At 45.2% G+C, this 22,547-nt stretch overlaps 3 protein-coding genes across 3 annotated transcripts in view; 2 read left to right on the plus strand and 1 right to left on the minus strand.

Annotated features, from left to right (window-relative positions):
- The first annotated feature begins 514 nt into the window (after window positions 1-514).
- LOC121667296 (calcyclin binding protein) lies at window positions 515-7,389 on the plus strand. The gene is made up of 6 exons (XM_042033774.1): window positions 515-622; window positions 1,160-1,352; window positions 2,008-2,104; window positions 2,645-2,744; window positions 4,056-4,150; window positions 5,852-7,389. The coding sequence occupies exons 1-6, from the start codon at window positions 602-604 to the stop codon at window positions 6,009-6,011; spliced, it is 666 nt and encodes a 221-aa protein (XP_041889708.1). The 5' UTR covers window positions 515-601; the 3' UTR covers window positions 6,012-7,389.
- Window positions 7,387-10,050, minus strand: MRPS14 (mitochondrial ribosomal protein S14). Its single transcript, XM_042033775.1, has 3 exons — window positions 9,944-10,050; window positions 9,190-9,348; window positions 7,387-7,889 (listed from the first exon to the last, which is right to left on the minus strand). The coding sequence occupies exons 1-3, from the start codon at window positions 9,986-9,988 to the stop codon at window positions 7,707-7,709; spliced, it is 387 nt and encodes a 128-aa protein (XP_041889709.1). The 5' UTR covers window positions 9,989-10,050; the 3' UTR covers window positions 7,387-7,706.
- An 88-nt stretch (window positions 10,051-10,138) lies between these two features.
- Window positions 10,139-22,547, plus strand: part of TNN (tenascin N) — a 34,249-nt gene continuing 21,840 nt past the window's right edge. Inside the window, 4 exon segments of the mRNA XM_042033776.1 lie at window positions 10,139-12,716; window positions 18,375-18,840; window positions 19,749-19,893; window positions 19,895-20,124. Of these exon segments, the coding sequence (XP_041889710.1) occupies window positions 18,426-18,840; window positions 19,749-19,893; window positions 19,895-20,124 (790 nt within the window). The 5' untranslated portion in view covers window positions 10,139-12,716; window positions 18,375-18,425.

Here is a 22,547-nt window from a genome sequence, read left to right on the forward strand (position 1 = left end):
CCTCAGAGCCCGGAGGGTGGCAAAGCTCCTGATCCCACCCATCCCTCAGAGCCCGGAGGGTGGCAAAGCTCCTGGTCCCACCCATCCCTCTGAGCCCGGAGGGTGGCAAAGCTCCTGATCCCACCCATCCCTCGGAACCCGGAGGGTGGCAAAGCTCCTGATCCCACCCATCCCTCGGAACCCGGAGGGTGGCAAAGCTCCTGATCCCACCCATCCCTCAGAGCCCGGGAGGCGGGAAAGCTCCTGATCCCACCCATCCCTCAGAGCCCGGGAGGCGGGAAAGCTCCCGGTCCCGCCCGTCCCTCAGAGCCCGGCGAGGGGAGGAGCTCCTGGTCCCATCCGTCCTTCAGAGCCCGGGGAACGGGAAAAGCTCCCCATCCCGCCCGTCCGTCAGAGCCCAGGGGACGGGAAAGCTGCCGGTCCCGCCTGTCCCTCAGAGCCCAGCGGGGGGGAGGAGCTCCCGGTCCCGCCCGTCCCTCAGAGCCCGGGAGGCGGGAAAGCTCCCGGTCCCGCCCGTCCCTCAGAGCCCGGGAGGCGGGACCGGTGGCGGCGCGTCACTTCCTGCGGCCGGAAGGTTCCAGAGGTTCCGCGGGGAGCCGCCATGGCCGTGGTGCGGGAGGAGGTGAGGCGATCCCCGGCGATGCCCCCCAGGCGCTGGCGGGGCCCTGTGCGAGGGGCAGCGGTGTGGTCCCGGTTGGGAGGCGGGGGCGGGGAGCCGTCAGTCCCCGCTTTCGCTGAGGGGGTCTCCCCGTGCGGCGGTGCGTGTTGAGGGAGCTGTGCCATCCGCCCAGCTTCTCTTGGTTTCTGTTGGTTTTTAACTTATAAACACTGAGAGTTTAAACCTTGTCTGGATTGATGATCTTGGAGGTCTTTTCCAGGCTTGTGCTCTGAGATGGTCCTGGTTGGGCAGGAGGATTGCACCCTTTTAGCCCGACCCATTCTGTGAATTAAGATGCTGTGGCTGTATATACAGGAGTGGTCAGGGGGTGAGGAAGGGATGATTCCGTGCTTAACTGGTTGTAGTGGGAAACTAAACTACTGACTTGATAAAGCTGAAACTCCAGCATCTGGAACACTTGGAATTGTCATAAAAAGCTGTGAGCCCTGAGCACAAAGAATATATCTAATGTATACGTGTGATCCTTTGTTTTTGAGCCAGTTGCAGAAAGATTTGGAAGAGGTTAAAGAACTGCTCACGAGCACCACTAGGAAGCGGGTGCGTGATGTCCTTGTGGCAGAGAAACACAAGCTGGAGCTGGAAATCAAGAATCAGCCTCCGCCGAAGCCAAAAGATGTGACAGAGGAAGAAAAGTCATCGCTGGGAGGGTACACAGTGAAAATAAACAATTATGGTAGGTTTGTTTTTCTAGAGCTCCAGCATCGCTCTGAAGAGATGGCAAGGTGGCATTACTGGGAGTTGGAGTTGCTACTTAGCATCACAGTGAAGCCTTAAGTGTTTATTCCACACTGGAGATGCCACTTTAAAGGCTACTGCATGCTTATCTTGCCATCCGAACCCCAGCGTGCATTGATCGCGTTTGCGTGGTAGAGTTTGGTGGAATGCATTAAGTATCCTTGCTGTACCAGCTGGTATTTTTCCGTTGCTTAGTGTTTAGCAGGAATGAAAGAGTAAGCTTTGGCTTCTCTGCTCGCCATGTAGGTGAGAGGAGAGGGAATTGCTCAAGATGCAGGGTGTAGGGGAAGAAGTGGGTCAAGGAAACTGCAGCAGGAGCAAACAACTGGCTCTGACTTCCCCTGCACAGCCAGGGTTGCTCTCTTTTGACGTCAGCTGATACAAGGGTTTTCTCAGCATTTGCAGGGATTAGGGAACAGGGCTACATGGGGGGACCTCCTTTTGCTTTCAAGTTATTTCTGAATAATTCATGTTTTCCCTTTATTGCTCTGAAAATTGTTTGAGTAAGGCAAAGATGCTAGTCATTTTAGGGGGCTTTGTGGGGGAAGCTTATGAAGGAAAGGGAGAACTTTATCTCTTTTATTCACTTCCAGGTTGGGATCAGTCAGATAAGTTTGTTAAGATTTACATCTCTTTAAATGGTGTCCAGAAGCTTCCAGCTGAGAATGTGCAGGTGAATTTCACAGAGAGGTGAGTTCATCTTGTACCACAACAAGAACACTTAAATACAGGACTGTTGCATCAGCCTTTTTTTTTCTCCACTCCCTTTTTTCAAACTTCAAACTGTATTAACTTTTAGTAGCACTTGAGGGTATCAGGGTGTTTTCATTTTAGAGGTGCACCTCACCATGCTTGACATGGCACATGGTGTTAGCCCTGCGTATTTGTGGTGATAGAACTGAGGTGTACATTAAGGAAATTTGTTTTTCCAAGGTTATAGGGGATCATTGAGGTAGAAAGGATCCTAAAGAACTTGATTTGTTGTGAAGTCTGGATTGGTCCTTTTAATTTCTCTGTCAAAATTGAACTGAACATTTTTAGAGCCCTGGGAATAAAGTAATTCAAGCCTGTTGGCCTTGAGGTACTACCAGAGTAGTACCAGAATAGTAGTTCTTGTACTTTCCCAAGAAGTACACCTGCTTTCCTATAAAATACACCCGCTAAAGGGTTTCCAGACAATATAACAATTGGAGTATTTGTGCCTTTCCTCCCTTCACTTCCTGGGTCCAGGTCATTTGATCTGCTAGTGAAGAATCTGAATGGGAAGAACTACACCATGACCTTCAACAACCTCCTGAAGCCCATCTCTGTGGAAGGCAGCTCTAGAAAGGTCAGTGCGCCTCGTCTGTTAGAGGTAATTTAGGGCCCTCACGAAGTATCACGTTCATTGCCTGACTAGTTCAGGAGACTCAGTTCTAACGTTCAGTCTCTCTCTTCTGCTGCTAAGTCTCTGCACTGTGAACATGAGTCTTACTAATCTGTGATTGTCATAACTGCGGAATTAGTCTCTGGAATCCTATTTCAGGAGATCATGTCTGGATATTGTGAGCTTTTTTTAATAGCTCACCAACAGGATTTCAGAAATAATTAAGCAGAAAATACCACCAAGCATTCATTTGCATCTTTGTGCTTTTAAATACCTCTGAGAAATTCTTTGCGATTCTAAGAGATTTGTCAGCAGACTGAAATCTTGGGAAGCTTAAATAGGCTTAATTCCCAAAGCAAAGTCTGGAACCTTGGTAATGGTGTTGCTCCAGAACTGAACACTGGTGTGGTGGTTTAACCCTAGCAGGAGGTTAATTTTCTAAGAGAAAAAATTAACTATCCTAGCCAAAACCAGGACAACTAGTCACATTTTACTGCTGCTGACTGGTGATACCCATACTCTGCTACTTGTGGCACCTTTCCAGGCTTAGAGATGTGTCACATACCTCCTGTGAGTTCTGTGTTGTACTTAGTGACATCAGATGCGAAGAACTACTGGTTCAATTGGAAATTGGCCTAAAATGAGTACACAGTGAAATTAAACCAGCTGAAATAATCGAGAGTGATGCTGTGGTGATTTTTAACATGGTGTGAAAGCGAGCAGTGGTCATGTACTTGTTAAGTCAAGCTAAAGCTGCAGTAGACCCTTGTCTGCTGTGGCACACAGGAGTTGTTTGTGAAATTTAGGTCAAGGTTACAAGTAAACAGGCTTTGTAACTTGCAGATGTGTTGTGAGATTAAGCAATGCCCTAAAACTAGCTTCTTATCCTTGGAGAAATAAATTGGAGGAGCCTCTGCCTGAACTTGGTATGCTTGGAGAAGTCTAATAAATACAGTCACTCTTTACCAGGCAGTTCTGGGTACTTGGGCATCCTTTAAATCACTGAATGGTGTTCCTGCAGCACTTTACATTCTTCTGTATTGGTACTGTGGGCCTGTGCTAGAATTACATTAACCACATATATAAATTGTCCACAGGGAAGTTAACAGTTGTACCTGGAGGCTGAGTACATGCTGTAATTTCAGTATGCTACATAATAATGGATAGCTGAGAGAAATGTTTCAGGAATTTGTGAGTCTGGAAAAGGTTTATGTTGTGAGCTAACCTTATTTATTTTGACTGGCATCCCTTCATACCTTGCTGTTCACCATACAGATAAAGACAGACATGGTCCTTGTGATGTGTAAGAAGAAGCGGGAGGAAAAATGGGATTGTCTCACTCAAGTGGAAAAAGAAAGCAAAGAGAAAGAGTAAGTGTCTTTTCAACCCTCCATCTTGTTTTCCATTTCTTGTTCTCTGTGTTGTTTTAGGACTGTTGGGAGAGATCTGTGCCAACTGTGCAGTTATTCTGAGGATTGTTGGTCTGGGGGACAGGCCCTGAGATGTTTGAGGATCGTTAGGCTGGGATTTGTTTTGGTATTTGTAGGACTGCAAGTGGAAGAAACACACTCTGAGTAGCTGTTTTATTGCTAATGATGAAGGCTGCATCATAGGACATATGATAGGGAAGACCTGCAGTGAGAATTCTAAAGGGAATCAACCAATTAAAGATTCATTTGCATTTTGATGGCTGCATTCATGGCAAAAACTGCATTAGTGAGGTGACTGTTTTTAGATAAAGTGTGTCTTATATAGAAATACGTGGATATATCCCCTGCAGCTCTACTGGTCAAAGTAATCATTGTCACCTGTGTGTGAAGTGCCTGCACAAAAATCCCAGCGTGCTTTTGGCAAAACAGGTCTTTGTTTACTTAGATGATTATCCAAAGTCTCAAGCCAGTTTGTAACACTCCAAGTGCTTGGGAGCAGCAGGCAGCTTAGACATACATAGGTATGAGGGTGGTAAATGACAGCAGGAGACACCTGGGGACAAGAGACTTTCTAAAATATATATATATATATATAAGTATATAATATAATGATTTCATGTTATTTTACATGTACAGCTACCTTGAAGCATGAAAACACTATTGAGAATGTTATCCCTGCCAACAACAATTCATTTTGTGTATGTTTTTAGGGTGTTTTGCTAAAACTGATTAGCCATAAGTACGTGAATTTAGGGCATAACAACCTTCTCCACTGAAATGGCATCACAGGAGATTTAGGAGGAAGTGACTTGACAATTAATGCAGTTTTCTGGAGGGACAGGATCACTTGGTTAAACCTGTATCTTGTGCAGAGAATTCCTGAAGATTTTCTGTTTGTCAAATGAACGGCTCCAGAAATGCTGGTCCCAGTCAGGGTCTGTGCAGCCGATGGTTAGCCCTGAGCACGAGGAAATTGCTCCCTCTGCTGATCTGTTTTCATCTGCTCTGTTTTTGAGCTAGACTGCACTAGGAACTACCTACAGGATTTTGGGAAATGGGATAAAGAGGACTTTTGCCAGAGGGCATTACATATAGTCGGGTCACACGGGCCATGTCCTCCACGGGTGCTGACTGCAGGTGGCACTGTTTGTCACCTGAGAAAATTGCTTTGAAATGCAATGTGTTACAAAGTCAGTTAACTTCTGGAGATCATCTGAAAAATGGGAAGCAGAAAAGAAGCCTTTTGGGTTATGAATGTGGTCTCTCCAAAAAGCTTGATGTGGTCATTTCTCGCTTTTTATTCACTTGTCACATAACACAAGGCAGGTACTGGCACTTCCTGTGTCTGTTGTATTTCACTTCTGCTTCCTACAGTTAATTTTGAGCAGTGTTTCCAGGATCATGTTTACTGCAAAATGCTTCCCATCAAAATACTGTCCCACCCCATGGGACATCTCTAGGTATACTACTCAACTTGCACTTGGTTTAAGGGTGCTTCTTAGGATTCTTCCTATTTGGAAACTGAGACAGCCGTATCTAAAGACTTTGCCAAAGCAAAAGTCCTGTTACCAGGGTGCTTCAAACAAATAGCAGCATTTAAGTCTTGGGTGTACCTGACCTTCTCATGTATCCGTCTTGCAGGAAGGCTGCCTATGACACCGCAGATCCTAGTGAAGGGCTTATGAACATTTTAAAAAAGATGTACGCAGAAGGGGACGATGAGATGAAGCGCACCATCAATAAGGCCTGGGTTGAAAGCAGAGAAAAGCAGTACAAAGGGGACATACCAATGGATATCTGAAAGTACTCTAAGGGCCGCCTTAAAACTGATCTTCCATGTGAGACACGCTGTGCTGCAAAGATCATCGTTTACATAACCTTCTTCCAAGCAAAGACAGTCATTTTCCATTTCAGGTTGGAGAAAATATTTAAATAAAATAGCTTATAAAGCATTTCCGTCAGTCAAGTGGTTCAGCATTTCCTGAGGAGTGAAGCTTAGGGTATATGTCCTTACCCCTCCTTGAAAAAGCATCTCAGATGAGTGGGGAGTGCTGTGAGACTGAGAACAGAGTGTAAAAGTAAAGGAATCTTAAACTAGGATGGATCAAGGCTTCTGTTGCCACTGGCAGCTGTTACCCGTGTGCTTGCTGGGGCTAGTGTCATGCTCACTTCACCAGGTGTAGCTTTTTGATTAAATATGGGAAAGTGCTGAACTGTAAAGCATGTCACAAAGGGAGAACTGCTGAAGAAAGCAGAACCACATCCTAAGCACTTGATAGTTAAGCAGAAACAATATGGTGTTAATCATGTGGTATTCAAATTTAATAATTATTCTCAGAAACTATTACTGTCTAGTATTACTATTAACTTTGAAAGTCAAAGTGCTTGTGCCAGCTGGGAGCATCCTGGATGTCTTTGAGATGGCATCAGTCAGGGTGCAGTCATCAGCAGGAGCAGTGAGCTGTGATGCTGGACAGGGAGCTTGCCCTGGCTCTAGCAGAGGAAAGTAGGAAATGAGGATTAAGCTCTGCTTTCTCCATTGACTTCAAAAGGGTTTTAAGGTAAGAGAGTAAGAAGTATATTAAGATGGCTTATCCACCAAAACATGGCTCAGCTGGGTGTGATGGGTTGCTGTCAGTTTGCTGCTACTGCTATTTGGCCTTTTTACTGCCACCTCCCAGGCCCATGCTGGGGAGGGGGACAGAGCAGCCACTGCCCCCCTTTACTGCACTGCTTTGAAGAAGAGTACAGGGCAAACGTGACCTTAGCAGCAAGCTTGTTGTTAATTGTGTCCTTCCTGCCACCTCCTGTGTCTCCTGAGGACAGATTTGTTGTTACCTATGAATCAAGGAAGCCACTACTCTCCTGTTAGGGTCTGGACTAGGGCTTCCTTGCTACCTTGTTCTTGAAGCATTGGATCAAGCGCTGCACTACGAACAGGAGAAATACCAGCACAGTTTCTAACAGGTCCTTTAGCCACTTCATCTGCTCATTAATATGTATTTAGTTTGCATAGCAAGAGCATCTAAACTTGAGGCCATGTTTTATTCCTACTCTGTGCTTGCCCTTGTTCATGGCAGAATACCACTTTGCCCTGTTGTGCAGTTTTATTTGTTTTTACCCAAATTACCGTGATGAACTTACCGTACGGTGGCAAAAAAAAAAATGCTTCAACATGCCTTGTGCTGTATGTCTTTATTTCTAATGTTGCCCATACCACAAACCTCAGCTTAGTTCTACAACCATCACGTAGTGACTTTTTTCTCACAATCAAACTGCCTCTCACACGGACCAGTTCAGTGCAGTTGTGCTGCTGCTTGTCAGCTGATACCAGCTCTAATCCAGTGAGTTTAATGAATCAGCACAACTTCTCACCCTTCCCTTACTAGTTTGACATTGGTGCTGGATTCTGTGGCAGGACAGTCCTGCTTTAATAGCACACACAAATGAGCCTGGTTTGTTTCTTCTGCCTGAATGCACATCCACGTGGTGATTATTACCACATGGCTCTCTGTACACCGCACATCTGAGCATGGTCAGCAAAGTGGCGGAAAACAATTCTGCTGAGCCTCCAGCGCCGCTTAACCCCTCGCGGGCGGGACGTCAGGACACACCTGTTCCGGATCCTCACGGGGCAGCTGTCCCGGGGCAGGGCGGCAATCTCCTTATCAGCCACTTCCTACAACAGAAGACCACAGCATAAGAGTTTATCTGTGTTCCCCAGGATTCAGAGGGGCCTTGCTGCCAGACCTCAAAATCCAGACGTAGAACAGGTACCATCACAAGCTTCTCTACCACCTCATGAATTTGCTATTTAATTGGGAACTTTTCACCTCTCTTCCTCACTCAGCCCTTTCTTTCTGGGCATTGCAACAGTGAATGTAAACGGATCCACATGGAGACCCCCAAATTAATCTTATTACACAGACAAAACAATCTCAAGCTGCTAATTATAACCAGTCAAATCAGCTTTGTCTCTATCCTTGTTGCAAGGTGGGTTAGCCCTCTAAGAGACCCAAAATTTAACCTTATTACAGACTGAATAACCTCAAGCCAGGAATTACAGTCAAAAACCCACTTGGCTTTCTCCTTGCTGTGGGGTAGGCTAGTCCTTTCAGGTGAGCTGAATTTAAATATATGTTATTTACTAACTGCCTCCAAGGTTGTATGCTTTGATGTCAGTAAAACGGATCTCATATAGGGGGCTTTGGAAGGTGTTACAGGATTTTCTTTGGGGCTTTTTTCTGTATTTCTTGGTTTTGCCTCGTAAGGACATCTAGCACCAGTCAAATTTGCCCAGAGAACGGTAAAGTCAATATATACAAACAAATTCATACACTTTCTCTCCCAGGATGTGTAAGTATCATGCCCAGATCAAATACACACTGGAATAATCTGATACTTGCAAATGTTTTTGGTGCTTAGTAAGGCAGACTGAATGCAAGGCAGTGAATAAGAACAGTTTTAACACCAAATCTCATGCAGGTTTCACACACAGCTCAGGCAGGAAGTAAAATTAAATATTTCTAATTGAATAGATTAGTGGTTTTGGCTGGATCAGGCTTTCAGATTTTTAAATAAGAAAAAAAATCTAGAGTTTATTTATTATTCTGTATTACTGGAAGTAAAGAAAATAGGTTTGTGAATGTATGTTAGGGGCAGTGGGGGGGGGGGAGGTGGGGAGTGTGACTTCACTGTATTTATTGTTACAAGAAGCACTGGTTTCAAAAAACCCCACACCCCAATGTGCACAACCTCCAGTCAGCTGACTGCTGTTGTGAACACCCCCAAAAGGCTGAGGTCACTACGAATATGCCATGATTCTGTGTCTGTGAGCTGGGGAAACACAACACCTGTGACCTGGGACAGCCGTCTGGATCGATGAAGTGACGGCCGTGGCCCTGAGCACGCCACAGCAGCAAGAGCCACGTGTGGGCTCGTGCTCCGGCTGGGCGCAGCCGTGGAGCGGCTGCCGGTACCTGCAGCTCCCTGGGAAGGATGGAGTTCTTCCGGATGGCGTTGATCCGCAGCCTCTCATCCGCATGCTCATATGCCATCTTCCTTCTCTTGACGTCCCGCAGCATCCTCCAGTCCACGTAGTAGCTCCGCACCTGCTTTGGGCAGGGCGAGGGAAGAACCTATTAAAGAAATGAAACTTGTGATACCTGCCTGTTGCACAGAGTTTGCCCTGGTCAAGTATGAATTGTTATTTCCATAAAGCATGGAATATCCTGAATTGGAAGGGACCCACAAGTATCATCGAGTTCAATACCTGGCCCCAACACGGCCCCCACAATCCCACCCTCTGCCTGAGAGTGTTGTCCAAACACTCTTTGAGCTCTGGCAGCCTCGGGGCTGTGCCCATTCCCGGGGGAGCCCGGTCAGTGCCCCACCACCCTCTGGGGGAAGAACCTTTTCCTGATATCCAGCCGCTCCCTCGGGTCCTGTTATTCGTCACAGAGAGCAAAGATCGGTACCGCCCCTCGTGAGGAAGATGTAGGCAGCGATGAGGTGTAAAAAGTGTAATATGTGATCCAGAAGCTTAACGATGCCGGAAGACACAAAGAGCCCCAAGCTACACCGGACCCGAGGGGCCGGGGCCGAGCCCGCAGCGGTCAAACACTACCCGGATCTCCCCTGCGCGTTCCCCGGCGCCTCGGCCGGGCGGACGGGGCCCCAGAGAGACACAGGGAAGCAGGGTAGGAGGAATGGAAGGGAGGGAGTCGGTCTGACCTGCCGAGCCGCCCTCAGCGCCCAGCACAGCGCGGCCGCCGCCATCTTGTCGCTGCGCCGCGCGTGCGCCCAGTCACGGCGGGCGAGGGCCCTCAGGCCGCTCCGCCTCCGTCCCGCTGCATTCCCGATGTGCTCGGGATTTCCAGCGCTCTGCGGCTGGAAACGGGGCAAGAGCCCCACCCGCCTCTGAGGGCTGTGCTGTGTGTGTGTCTCAGAGGTGATGGCAGGGCTCGCCGGCACCACCCGTCAGTAAAGGCGGCTGAATCTGCCACGGAAACGTCAGGGGCCGGCCTTGGGTGCAGCAAAGGTATCCCAGGTTGAAGGGGAACGGCTGTAAAAATAACAGGGAAAGTTGTCCCAATAGGAGAATTGACGCAGAGGCATCGTCCCTCCGCTGTGGGGTCCCTGTCTGGAACAGCACGTCCTGACCACTTGTCCTGCTGCGTGACAGAGATCTGCCAGCAGCTCCACTAAAGGCTGGGCTAGTGCTGCTTCTTAGGGTTTTTTTGCTTGTTTATCACCCAGGACTGTTGCTAAATTCCTAAATTTATACCTGTGGTTTGCAGGGTTTTTTTTCCACGTACGAATTTTGAACCATAGAGTATCCTGAATTGGAAGGGAGCCATAAGGATCATCGAGTTCAACTCCTGGCCCTGCACAGGACAACTCCAAGAACTCCACCATGTGCCTGAGAGCATTGTCCAAACTCCGGCAGACTTGGTGCTGTGACCACTTCCCTAGGGAGCATATCCCAGTGCCCCACCAGCCTCTGGGGGAAGAAACTTTTGCTAATATCCAAATCTTCGGGTAAGTTACAGCCCTTTGCAGACAACACTGAATAATCATAATCGCAAACAGAGAAGAACAAATGGGGAATTCTGCATCCATTGTTCTTGTTCAGTGAGGGAAACTGTCCTGTTTCAATAACTGGAACTTTGCTTAGGTAGAGTGTAAAATATGTCTATGTCCTGATTTCAGGAAGAACATGCATCAAGGTTTTGGTGTTGAATTCATAGTTTTGATTAAACTTTCTGCTTGTATCAGCTCATTAGCTACATTCAAAAAGTCATTTAAAAGAAGCTGTCTCTCTCAGTTTGTCAAGCTGCTTGTTGTCTGTGTGCTAATTGTTTTACTTAGATGTTTGGTGTATTATACTGCTCCAGAAGTATGTAATAATCTGGAAGAAGTGGCCAGGTTAGCAGGCTAATCAAATTTTATTATCTATGCTACAGTCAGCAGCTTTCCTAGGAACTTACCCACCGGGGCTGATGGTACTCAGTGGAAAGGCCATTTTTGGTGCTGGTGAAGTTGTTAATTCTTCACAGACTGTTCAGTTTCTGTCAGCCCAGGTGTTAACTACCCTGAAGGTGTCTGTCCTACATATATGCCCAGCTGAAACCACTAATACTTGTTCACACAGCAATAACCTACAAATTCAAAGCTGTTTTCTCTTCTCCTTGCTTTATATGGGTCTTATGAGCCACAGAGAGGTGAGATGCTGGTTATTGCCCTCGTTTCCTAACTCCTTTTTCTTCCTTCATACCCTGAGAAACAAAAAGTCTGCTCTTAAACTTGTGTGAGGGTCTGTCTATGGAGGGGAAACTGCAGCAGCAGAAAGGGCTCAGCATGCCCAGCCTGTGGGCTGCAACCCTCTGAGAGCATCCCGTTCAAAACCTGGGCTGTTTGTGACCGTGTTTCCTGATGATGAGCTGTGCTGATGCCATGGCTGGCTTGGAAGTAGCTTTCTGCTGTTTGCAAGGGGAGCATTTCAAGCTTTATTCTCTGATGTAATTGTCTATAACTTGCTATTTTTCTAGCTTTCCAGAGGGTAAAGTTAATTTGGTAGGATATCAGCAGAGCAGATAAAATAGATGTGATCAAAGGGGATTTGGATGCTACAGCATGCATTCTTATCTACAGTATTTTGTATCACTTCCCCTTTTGTGTTTATTAGATGGTCCAGATGTGGGAGGAACTGGTGAGAATGGGAAGGACTATTTCTTCAGTCAGGGCTGACTCCCTCACTTGCTCAACAGCATCACCTGTGTGATTGGCACTTCCCCAGCTGAGACTGGCCAGGATTAATGATGCATGTTGATATCCCTCAGGCTGCTGCCATCTTCAGCTCCCTCAGCACAGCTTCTGGTTGCAGTAAATCGAAAGAACTGTTCAGAATCTGAGGGTTTGTCAGCTAAAAACTGGGCTCAGTAATGCACCTGGCTAAATAAGTGCGTGGGTAGTTCTTGAGGGATTTTTGAAAGTACTGTGCTGAATAAATGTAGTGTTTATCTGCTGCTGAGTTCAACATATTTTTCTAAGTTTTTATTTTCTGATGTACTCCACCTGAATTTCTCATCATTAATACTACAAATGTGCTTGTTAATACAGTAGTCTCAGTAACAATCCTGTGATGCTTGCAGACCGATGTATAGAGCTGGAGAGGCTTTCTGGCTTTTGACTAGTAGCAGAGCATAAAACAAGTGGGAAGTGTTTATTCCTGCTGATGGGCAAGAAGACTACTGAGCAGGGGAATCATTCTCAAGCCCAGCGTGCTCCTTAGGTGGTTTGTAAGAGGGAAACGCCCCGAGGCCTCTATTGGTTCCTTTCGTTTGCTCCATGGGTTCTTAAATTCGCTGCAGGGACTGCTGCTGATTTGCAGCTGGAGTGGGGAAGAGGAGAGGATTTGGTCACTTTTTGGCGTGCTCAGATTACCTCTGCAAGTGGTGTCTGCATCAGAAGGGCTCTGAACCAGGCAGTTGAAAGTACTTGACAGGTAAGAGAAAAGTATTTTTATTTCCTTTGAGGTTCCCGTTGTTTGTCCTGAAGGAAAAACTCGGTTTGTCTCTGACTTCTTAGAGCAGATGCTCTCCAAGGATTTTGAAGCCTTACACAAACATCAATAACCCTGTATTATGGGCATGTATGATTTTTACAAAATGTACAGGAGTATTTATATGGGGTTTTTTAAGCCCATTTTGAAGGGCTTAGGCTTTCCTAGGTTATCTCCTCCAACCATATAAAAACTACGTGTCTGCTCATATAAATGGGAGTTTTGCCTTTGCATCTAATGGAGGTAGGGTTTAACCTAGAAGGGTTTCTTTTTAGAGTACTTGTTCCTAATAATTTGCACTTTAGGCTCTGATTTCTGTGTGACAGTAGATGCTTTAAAAGCCCTTCTTTTGTTGTGAGATCGTGCTGAAATTTGACCACACACATCTTATAATTGTAACAGGCACTCTTTAGTAATTGCTCAGTATTTTCTCATCCAGAGGCCCTTCTTGTGCACCTTCTCACAGACTCGGGGCTGAAAGCCAATAGAAGTTAGAATAAAGGGTAATGGCTCTAACTGACAGAGCATAGGGTTAGATCAGATATTAGGAAGAAATTCTCCCCTGTGAGGGTGGGCAGGCCCTGGCACAGGGTGCCCAGAGCAGCTGTGGCTGCTCCATCCTTGAAGTGTTCAAGGCTGGGTTGGATGGGGCTTGGAGGAACCTGGTCTAGTGGAAGGTGTCCCTGCCCATGGCAGGGGTCTGGAACCAGAGGGTCTTTTAGGTCCCTTCCACCCTAAACCATTCCAGGATTCTATGAGTCTTAAGTTTTTAGCACCTAAAATGAAATTTATCACTATTTTCCTAATAAAAGTACCTTATTGATTATCTTATTTATAATAAAAATGTCAGTCATTGGATAAGTAAAATCAATCCAATACAGGAGTTAAAAAATGTTTGAGCTTTGCAGGCACCAGAACAAAGATTTGCTTCAGGAAAGACTGACTTAAACTGAAAACTACTGACTGAAGAGAAGGGAGCTCGGTAACTTATAACAAAGTGCATATTTATAGTAATGAGAAAATAGGCTGTTAAACCTCTCTGCACATGAGTATGTAGGGTTTTGAAAGCAATCTCTCATGCACATATGAATAGTTAATACACCTTGCTTATCAGATCTTGCAGAAGAATTAGCATGAAAGAAAATATAAATAAAAGAATGAATCCAGAAGCACAGTATCTCTCTGGGTGATTATAATTCTGGGTTTTTATTAATTATTTTGAGTAATCCCAAACTTTTATAGTGGAAAGTAGGTTCATTCAGTCTGGTAAAAAAAAAAAAAGGGAGATACCTGCAAAAGAAACAATCTTCCCAAGCTAATGATTGCGTTTTTTGTTGGCAGTCATTGGTTGCACTAATTGCAAGCATTAATTTAATGAAGATTGCATAATACTGAAAACAGAGTGCTGGCTGGCTTATTACAGGAGCTGCATGGAATGGATTCTGTGCCCAATCCCAGAGAAATGCAGATCTGATGCACAGCTTTCTAAGGCAGCTGAGGTTTGGAACAGTAGAGCAGTTTTATCACAGAAAATAAAGACAAATAATCCAGTTGGTTAAACTAAATTATACATATGCAAAGTATATACTTATGTAAAACTAGTAACTTGTCTCAGCCAAATACTTCGCCAAGAAAAATATGTAAAACTGAAGGAAAATGGGCTGGACACCTTAGTGTCTGAGTAGCAGTATCATCATTTTGTGCTCGTTTTGAGCCCCCACTTTATTTTTGCCTGACTGCCAACAAAGGCTAATAGCCCCCAATGACTGAGTTGTGCTCTTGGGTGCACTAACTCGTGTCGTTCTTTATTGCTAAAAGAGCATGACTTTATTGCTAAGGAGCATGACTGCTTTCCAACTTAGTGAGGGATGAGCTGGTTTATCACCTTCTGTGCTGCTGCATCTGCTGCTCTGTCTGAGCACACAGCTTTGCCATGTGCTCTGCAGGTGCCTTTGCTTCTCTGCACAGGCTGCTGCCACACACTCCCCTGCTCCTGCATTGTCATGTCCATGCTTTAAACAGAATTCAGCGGTCAGTATCCATCCATTTGAGGGCAGAGCTTATGATGAACACTGATCACCAGTAATGCTTGTGTCTCCTCAGACTAAAAGTGTTGGTCAGACAGGCCTGTTGCTGTTCTTGTAGAGAGTTATTGAAGTGATGGCTGTTTGGAGATCAGCAGTGCTTCTGTGAACTTGCAAAGGGCTTTTTGACATGCCTTCTAGTATTTGTCATTCCTTTTGTGTTCCTCAAGAAACCTCCCTGGCTTTAGGATGCTTGAACGTGCCAGTTTTCTAACTAGGTAATTAGGGATCTGCTAGTTCTCCTGTCTCTAGTGCTGTGATACACGTGGCAGTTCCATTCTAGCTTTAGCATGCAGAAGGCTGTGCTCAAAAAAATCACACTCTGTGTTTCCCTTGGTACTCAAAAAGCTCAGGTCTCAAACTTGGCCCATGGCTCCTTTCACGACGCCTCATTTTATTCTGGCTATCTTGCTTTAATGTGTGTTGCTTCTAGTGTTGTGTTGTATAACTCTGTGGCTTGGATATGTGCATAGTCAACTCTGCCCCATTTGTCAGTCTTAGAATTCTCTCTTCTGCAACCATGGAGCTGTCCTAGACCTGCATTTCCTTCATCTGTGACTCCAAGTCCCTCTTTCTCTCCTGAATCCTATCTCCATGTCATGTATACATAGAAGGCCTATACCCTGAATCTTCAAGCACGGAGCAGTAGGATGGAAAAAGACTTGTAGAGTTAGATTGTTGGAATCTTTCACACAAATATTCCACTTTCTCTCCAGCTTTGATCGTCCCATGCTTTCCTCTGCAATAATTGAAAAGATGTGAACAGGGTTTCTTTCATCCCTTCCCTTAGGAGAATATTCTGTGCCTGGTAGATCTGACTATTAGGCATTCTTTCCTAAATCAGTCCTTTCCCTAATCTGCTGTTACTGCCAGTTATATGTATGACATTATATTCTCCACAAAAAGTCAGTTAAACCCATTCTTTTTAACGGCAGGGAAAAAATCTCTTTATTATATGATGAGGAAGCCAGAAAAGTTGTTCTCTTTCATTATGCTTGACAGAAATGCTTGTGTCCAGGGGTTTTTCCTCTGGAATGATCTCTGAGCCCAGGAAAATATGAGCTCAATTTGTGGTTCCAGTGAAGCCCTAATTAGTCATGACATTATGTTACAAGCCAGAATGCTATCACTAGGTGCTGAGCAAAGGGATTTTGTGCATGCATCTGTCTGTTTGGGGACCTCATCTCCAGGGGTTTGGAAGTAAACCTCACAAAACCAAGCTTTGGGGGTTTCCTGCAGTGGACTGTGATGAGAATCTGTAGAATTTAGATGTAAGTTTGTTCAAAGCTTTGAAGCAATCTCATATGATTTGATTTGTTTCGGAAGTCTGCAGAGGAGAAAAAGAAAGGTGTAGCTAGTTTCTGTGTCCCTTTGAGGGAGAGGATGGGTCGGGGTGGGAAAGCTGCATCTTTGGTCAGAAATAGGCATCTGCAAGCCAAGAGGGAGAGATGGGGAGGGAAGGAGCCCTGCGTTCACAAAGCAAGGTACTTGTTCCCCTCCATTTCACTTAATATACATTAAACGCAGATAAGTGCTGAATGGAGGTGGAAAACCGAAGGAAACAAATTACTGCTTGGGTATAAGCAGCAGTGATGACTCCCTTATTTTATGGATAGAATCATAGAATTTTTAAGCTTGGAAAAGCCTCTAAGACCATTGAGTTCAACCATTGACCCAGTGTTGCCAAGCCCTTCACTAACCCATGTCCAAGTGCCATATGTACATGTCTTTTAAATCCATCCAGGGGTGGTGATTCCACCGCTCCCTGTGTGAGTTTACCCTTTCAGTAAAGACATTTTTTTCCTAATACCTAATCCAAATATGACATAAGGGTATCAGGTAAGGAATTGTAGACTGAATCTTGAAATCCATACCTTGTTTTCATTGGTGTCTGCGATTATCTTGCTTGAAGAGAGATGCACCAAAGTGACCTGCAAAACAGATATTAAGTGGGTGATGTAGGGTTTGTTTGGTTTTTAGCAACCAAAGCCTCATGTTTCTGGGCAGGAAGGACACCTTCTTTTAGCTGTGCTGCCAATGGGAGGTACTAATCTAATGGCAGGGATGTTTCCAAAGGTTTGGCAGACATTTAGGTGATATAAGGATGTTTCACAGAAACAGATAATTTTTATTGTAAGGGTTGTACAAATTATTATAATGGAGTGTTATCTGAGTCCAGATGTGCTATTACTGTGGACATATATTGGCCAAGTGCTTTCTAGTTATCACATTACCTAATTTAGCACTTAAATAAATTTTTTTCCCTTCTGCTTGTGCAATGAATAACACAACTGCTTAGTAAGTCACATGTGGTGGCATTTTGAATTTGCATCCTGTGGTGTGAAATTCTAAGTTTTTGACCAAATATATATATATATCACCTTCTGTACAGATTGACATGTACCATTAATGCCAACATTCAGCATACAATACTGAATAAGCCAACTGATAAATTCAGGTTTCTGACTTTATATTTTATCCTTCCTTCCCTCCTTGCTCAGCTTCTACTTTCTTGTTGTTTTTATCTATGAGGTGTTCATTAAGTCCAAAATTCTTCCTTGGTTGACTGCACAAAACTTCTACAGCAAACATGGTTTTTTGGTGTGAATGAGTGTACCTGAAAACTTTAAACATTTGAACTTCAGTTTCGACTTCTGAATGTCAATGAAATTTAACACTAATTTTATTTAGTTAGGTCTTAGCTTTGAGAATAAATCAGCCTGAAAATAAGCTCTTCCTATATATTTATGCAAGGTAGAAAAGAACAGTTAATTCTGAAATAAAAGTATGGGAAAACAAATAGTTTTACAACTCATCCTCTTGCTCCACGTGTTAACAGATGTCCTCTAGTAGCTTCCACATGAACTGTGCCAGTGCTAAGACGATAAATCAGATAAAGGAGTCAAAGCAAAATGAACTTGAAATCTCTCAAGTGAATCTATTATTTGGGCACACAAAATGCCAATGCATTGGTGTCAAATGGAGCAAATCTTTTTAATTCTCCCAAATCCAGATAACAGTGTAGGCTACATGCTATATTAGAAGGCTAACGTGAAGTGGGCAAAACTGTGTCCCAAATTTCCTGTACAGAAAGATCAGTGTCAGCTCTCTGAATTTTTCATGCACACAGCATCGGCACAGTTATCAGGCTTTGAGTTGAAGACCATGCACGGTGCTGGAGAATGCCATGGTCAGTAGTCCAGACCACAGCTGAGAGACTGATAAAAAGTCTGTTGTAACTGCAGGGGAATGAGAGGCACTATGGGATAGTTTACAATTGCAATGGACCATGATCCCAACTCTTATTTGAAGGTTGAAAACTTAGAGCTCTTACTTGGAGAGTCTGGAAGCTCTTTTGTATCTATCTCATTCACTGTGACTTTTCCAGGTACTTACCAACCTAGTTGTGAATCAGGGCAAGACAAATAATTTGTCTTTTAGAAAATCATGAAAACCAGCTTTATGATCACAATTCTTACTTTTTTTTTTTTTTTTTTTTTTTTTATCTTGAAAGCAGCTGTGCTGTTTGAAGGGTTAGCTACTCCTCTAAGAACCTGCCATCTCTGAGATGAATTTCCAGGGCTGGCTTGCCTTCCCAATGGATTTATTGCTGTGCTGTGCTCTCCAGACATCTGCTGTTCAGCATCCTGCATCTCATAACTGCACCAGCAATGCTCAAAGAATATCCTTCAGCCACTCCTGTAAGATTGACCTGCCCACACTCTCCCAGATTAAAGCTGAAGCAAATCCATTACAGCATGATGAAGAGAACAGTAGGGTGCAGCTAGATCCTGGAGAGGCTAAGGACAATGAAGAGCAGAATATAATCTTTAGGCACAACATCCGTGTGCACACACCCGAAGGGAACTGTGAAACTTTGACCCGCATTATGGATCTCTTTGAAAGGATGGAGAAGCTTGAGAAAGAAGTGGCAGAGCTGAGGGAAGTTTGCAGCCCTCAGAAGAGCTGTGGGGGAAGCCAAGGTAGGTAACAAGAGTGATAAGAGTGAAGTTCTTATTTCCCAGGTCCAGCCTATTTACTGCTGAGATCTGGGGACTGGAATAATTTGTCAAGGTTATTGGGAGTTCTCCATGAGCAAAATGCTTGAGTCCTTCGCATGGGCTGGTGCCCTGGTTTTTGAGATTCATGTACGTTTCAATAGGGAGGTTTCAATAGAGGATTTTCTGGAGGACAGGAGGGTGAAAGATGAAGTAGGCACTTCTAGTTGCCGTCTTTTTCTTTCTCAACTTTGCCTCCAGAATTTTGCCATTGCTGAGAATTTGTCTTTTTATTTCCTCTTTGATAAGTGACTAAAAGAGGAGCAGAGTTTATGATGATAATGTTTTGTGGTGCCCCAGGCTCTGCCTGGGATCACAGATTTATACTGCGTGGCCTCTGAATTTAATGAACTGTTGTTATTTGGGGAATGGAGACAGGGGAAGTCCTAAGACTTTGCTTACGTGAAAAATACAGGTGTATGGCAGATGAGAATAATGTGCTCTTCATCTTAATAAATATCTGCAGTGAGAAATAGTGAGTTTAAATTACGACATTAAGGTTTAGGTTAGAGGCTGTGGGAAACTTCCTAATTGACTCTCTGGGGTGGTCATGGAACCCGTGTTCCTGCTGACCATGGACAAACATGTTGGAAAAAGCAAGGGTGGAGCTGGTCCCTCCTTGGACCTGGGACAGATGGACAAGGTGATGCCATCAGGTCTTTTTCAGTCCCTATTTTTCAGTGATATTTATTCTTCCCTTTAATGACCTTGAACATACCTTTGCACTACCTATCTAATGCTGTGTTCCTAATTTTTTTCTTGTGTTTTGTTTTTGTTTTCTCTCATCTGTGTGTCACATTTGCTGTTGTGCATCCTGGTGCTGCTCTGGCCAGATGTCCCTCACTGCAGTGGCCGTGGGACTTTGTTCTATGAGACTTGCAGCTGTGAGTGTGCCAAGGGCTGGGAGGGCAGTGACTGCTCCCACCCTGCCTGCCCCAGCCACTGTAGCAGTAACAGGCACTGCAGTGCTGGGAAATGTCTGTGATGAGTGTTTCTTTGGTGAGGATTGCAGCCTTCAGCTGTGTCTGGAGAGCTGCAGCAGCAGTGGGATCTGTGACACAGCCCAAGGGGTCTGCCAGTGCCACGAGGAGTTCACTGGAGAAGACTGCAGTGAGAAACGGTGTCCTGGGGATTGCAGTGGCAACAGGTTCTGTGATACAGGAGTGTGCTACTGACACGATGGCTTCTTTGGCCTCAGCTGCTCCCAGGGTAAGACATGTGCCTGGGAGTTACTTCTCTCTTCATTCTTGCAATCTGACTTTCCATCTCTCCTTCCAATACACTTTTAGCTAATCCTGTAGGTAAGCCAACCCTGGGATCACCAGGGTTAGCTTGGAGTTTCTGCTGGCTGACTGGTCTTTGTCTTCAAGAACTGCCTGGGAAACACTGCTGAAGTAGGGAGAGGTGAAAATACAGTTAAAGGTTGTGCTAGCACCAGCCTGTGTGCAGCAGCTGAAGGAGAGAGCAAAATGGGCATGGAGCCTGTAATTAAAGAAGGAGACAGAGTCTGTTTCTTGACGTACAAATGAGACATTAGAAGGTAAAATCACGTTTGCTGCAGTGTGCACTGCTTGCTGATGAGGTAGTTGATTGGATAAAACCTGTGAGACAAAGGATGTGTAAATCCTTTAAAAAGCCTCCCTTTGAAGTGAAGTCTTTGGGAGATTCTCCCTTGTCCTGCCTTGTTACAAGGTAGTAGGATTTGCCTGAGAAGACCTTGAGGAGTATCCTGCAGTTCCTGGTTCATTCTGCCTCCCTGCAGCCACAGATTGGTACTCCAGTACTCAGCTTTTTGCCCTGGAAGCCCCTTCTCAGCATGGCACACTTGATCTAATCTTTTGCAGCTCCCTGTGAAGAAGTAACCAGCACACACTGAGCAGCAGCTCTTGCTCAGTGAGGGTTTTCAGTGACCTTCTTCACAGATGTGCTCTGCTCTGTATCATCCCTCATGTTTCAGGCCTAATCTGTCTGCTCAGAGACTTACCTTTTAAATAAAAGATTAGTAGCTTAAAACTTCACTCCTCCTGGCCCTTCCACACTGTTCAGAGGGAGAGGATGGTGTGGCTATCCAGCATTCTTCTCTCCTGTCAGTAGACTGAGATTTGCTACTCAGGAGGCAGCACCTTTATAGAGGTGGCAAGCAGAAGAGTTCCTACCAGAGCAGAAACAATTTTCTCAGAGAACTGCTGCCCAGTCATTCTCTCCCAGAGGCCTGTCCGGGTCCAGCTTTAGATCTTCTTCTTTCCACGAAACCTGCAGCTGTTTTACAGGCTGTGAAAGTGCCTTCTGTTGTCTGAATGAGCAAGGACTACAGAATCAATGCATATAGCACAATCCATTTGGTTACTGTTTCTGAGCACTACACTTCCAGTCCTGCTTAAATAAGTCCAAAGGAAAATGGTTCCCATCTCAGCAGCTGTAGCCAAGTGCTCCTCTCCCATAGATGTCAAATTGTCTTTTCTGTTCCAATCTGGGTTAGATTTCTGCATCCTGAGACATATACACTGAGCACTGGCTTTATTTATTGTTATTAATATGGGGTTTTTTGTGTCTCAGATCATGAAGTGACATATTTTATGTTGCCATGGTAACTGGAATGTCTGAACATTTTAGAAGTTACTATCAAGCATGCAAGAGTATAATTAATGCTTTGCAATTCCTTCTGAAGGAGAACTAGAGTACAAAGATGTTGAACAGCAGAGAGACAATCCTCTTCTGAACTCTGCTTAGACAAGGAATAAACTACACCACATGTATTTAGGTTCTTCATTATTTTACGGCAAAGCTGGATTATTTAAATCCAGCTTCTATATTACAAGAGGAGAAGGGATGAACAGTCTCATATTTTGTACAAAGTTTTTCAGTGAAAGCAATGTTATGCAAACAGTGAGGGAGGGTGTGGTGAAAGCTGTGAACTACACGTGGGAATGAACACACGTTGGTGTCTTTCAAGTGAGAAGAATCTCCTGATGTTATCTGACCTCACATTGCTGACACATGCCTTTTTACAGGCCCTATCTATCTATGCTTTGCTATCAGTTAGAGCCTTGCTGTGCTGGTTTTGCAGGGCCTGGTTTTTGGCAGCGGGGGGGCCACAGAGGTGGCTGCTGTGAGAAGCTGCTGGAAACTTTCCCCATGTCCGACAGAGCCAATCGCTGATGGCTCTGAAGATGGACAAGCTGCTGGCCAAGGCTGGTAACACCTCTGTGATAACAGATTGAAGAAGAAAATCAAGACAAAGCGGGGGTCGGTCGTAATTTTCCAGCCAGAGAAGAGGAGGAGGTGAGAACAGGTGAGGGGCACAACATGGAGAAACCAAGGTCAGTGGAGAAGGAGGGACACGAGGTGCCCTGGGCACCGGAGCCCAGATTCCTCTGCAGGCTTTGGTGAAGATCGTGGTGAAGCAGCTGTGCCACTGCAGCCGATGGGGATCCACAGGGGATGCAGAGATCCACCCACAGCCCCTGGGGATCCACGGGGGATGCAGAGATCCACCCACAGCCCCTGGGGATCCACGGGGGATGCAGAGATCCACCCACAGCCCCTGGGGATCCACAGGGGATGCAGAGATCCACCCACAGCCCATGGGGATCCACGGGGGATGCAGAGATCCACCCACAGCCCCTGGGGAT

Source organism: Corvus kubaryi, unplaced genomic scaffold, assembly GCF_017639235.1.
Source record: "Corvus kubaryi isolate FWS band 111438036 unplaced genomic scaffold, C.kubaryi_AGA036_p1.0 37361, whole genome shotgun sequence".
In the NCBI taxonomy this organism is placed as follows: domain Eukaryota; kingdom Metazoa; phylum Chordata; class Aves; order Passeriformes; family Corvidae; genus Corvus; species Corvus kubaryi.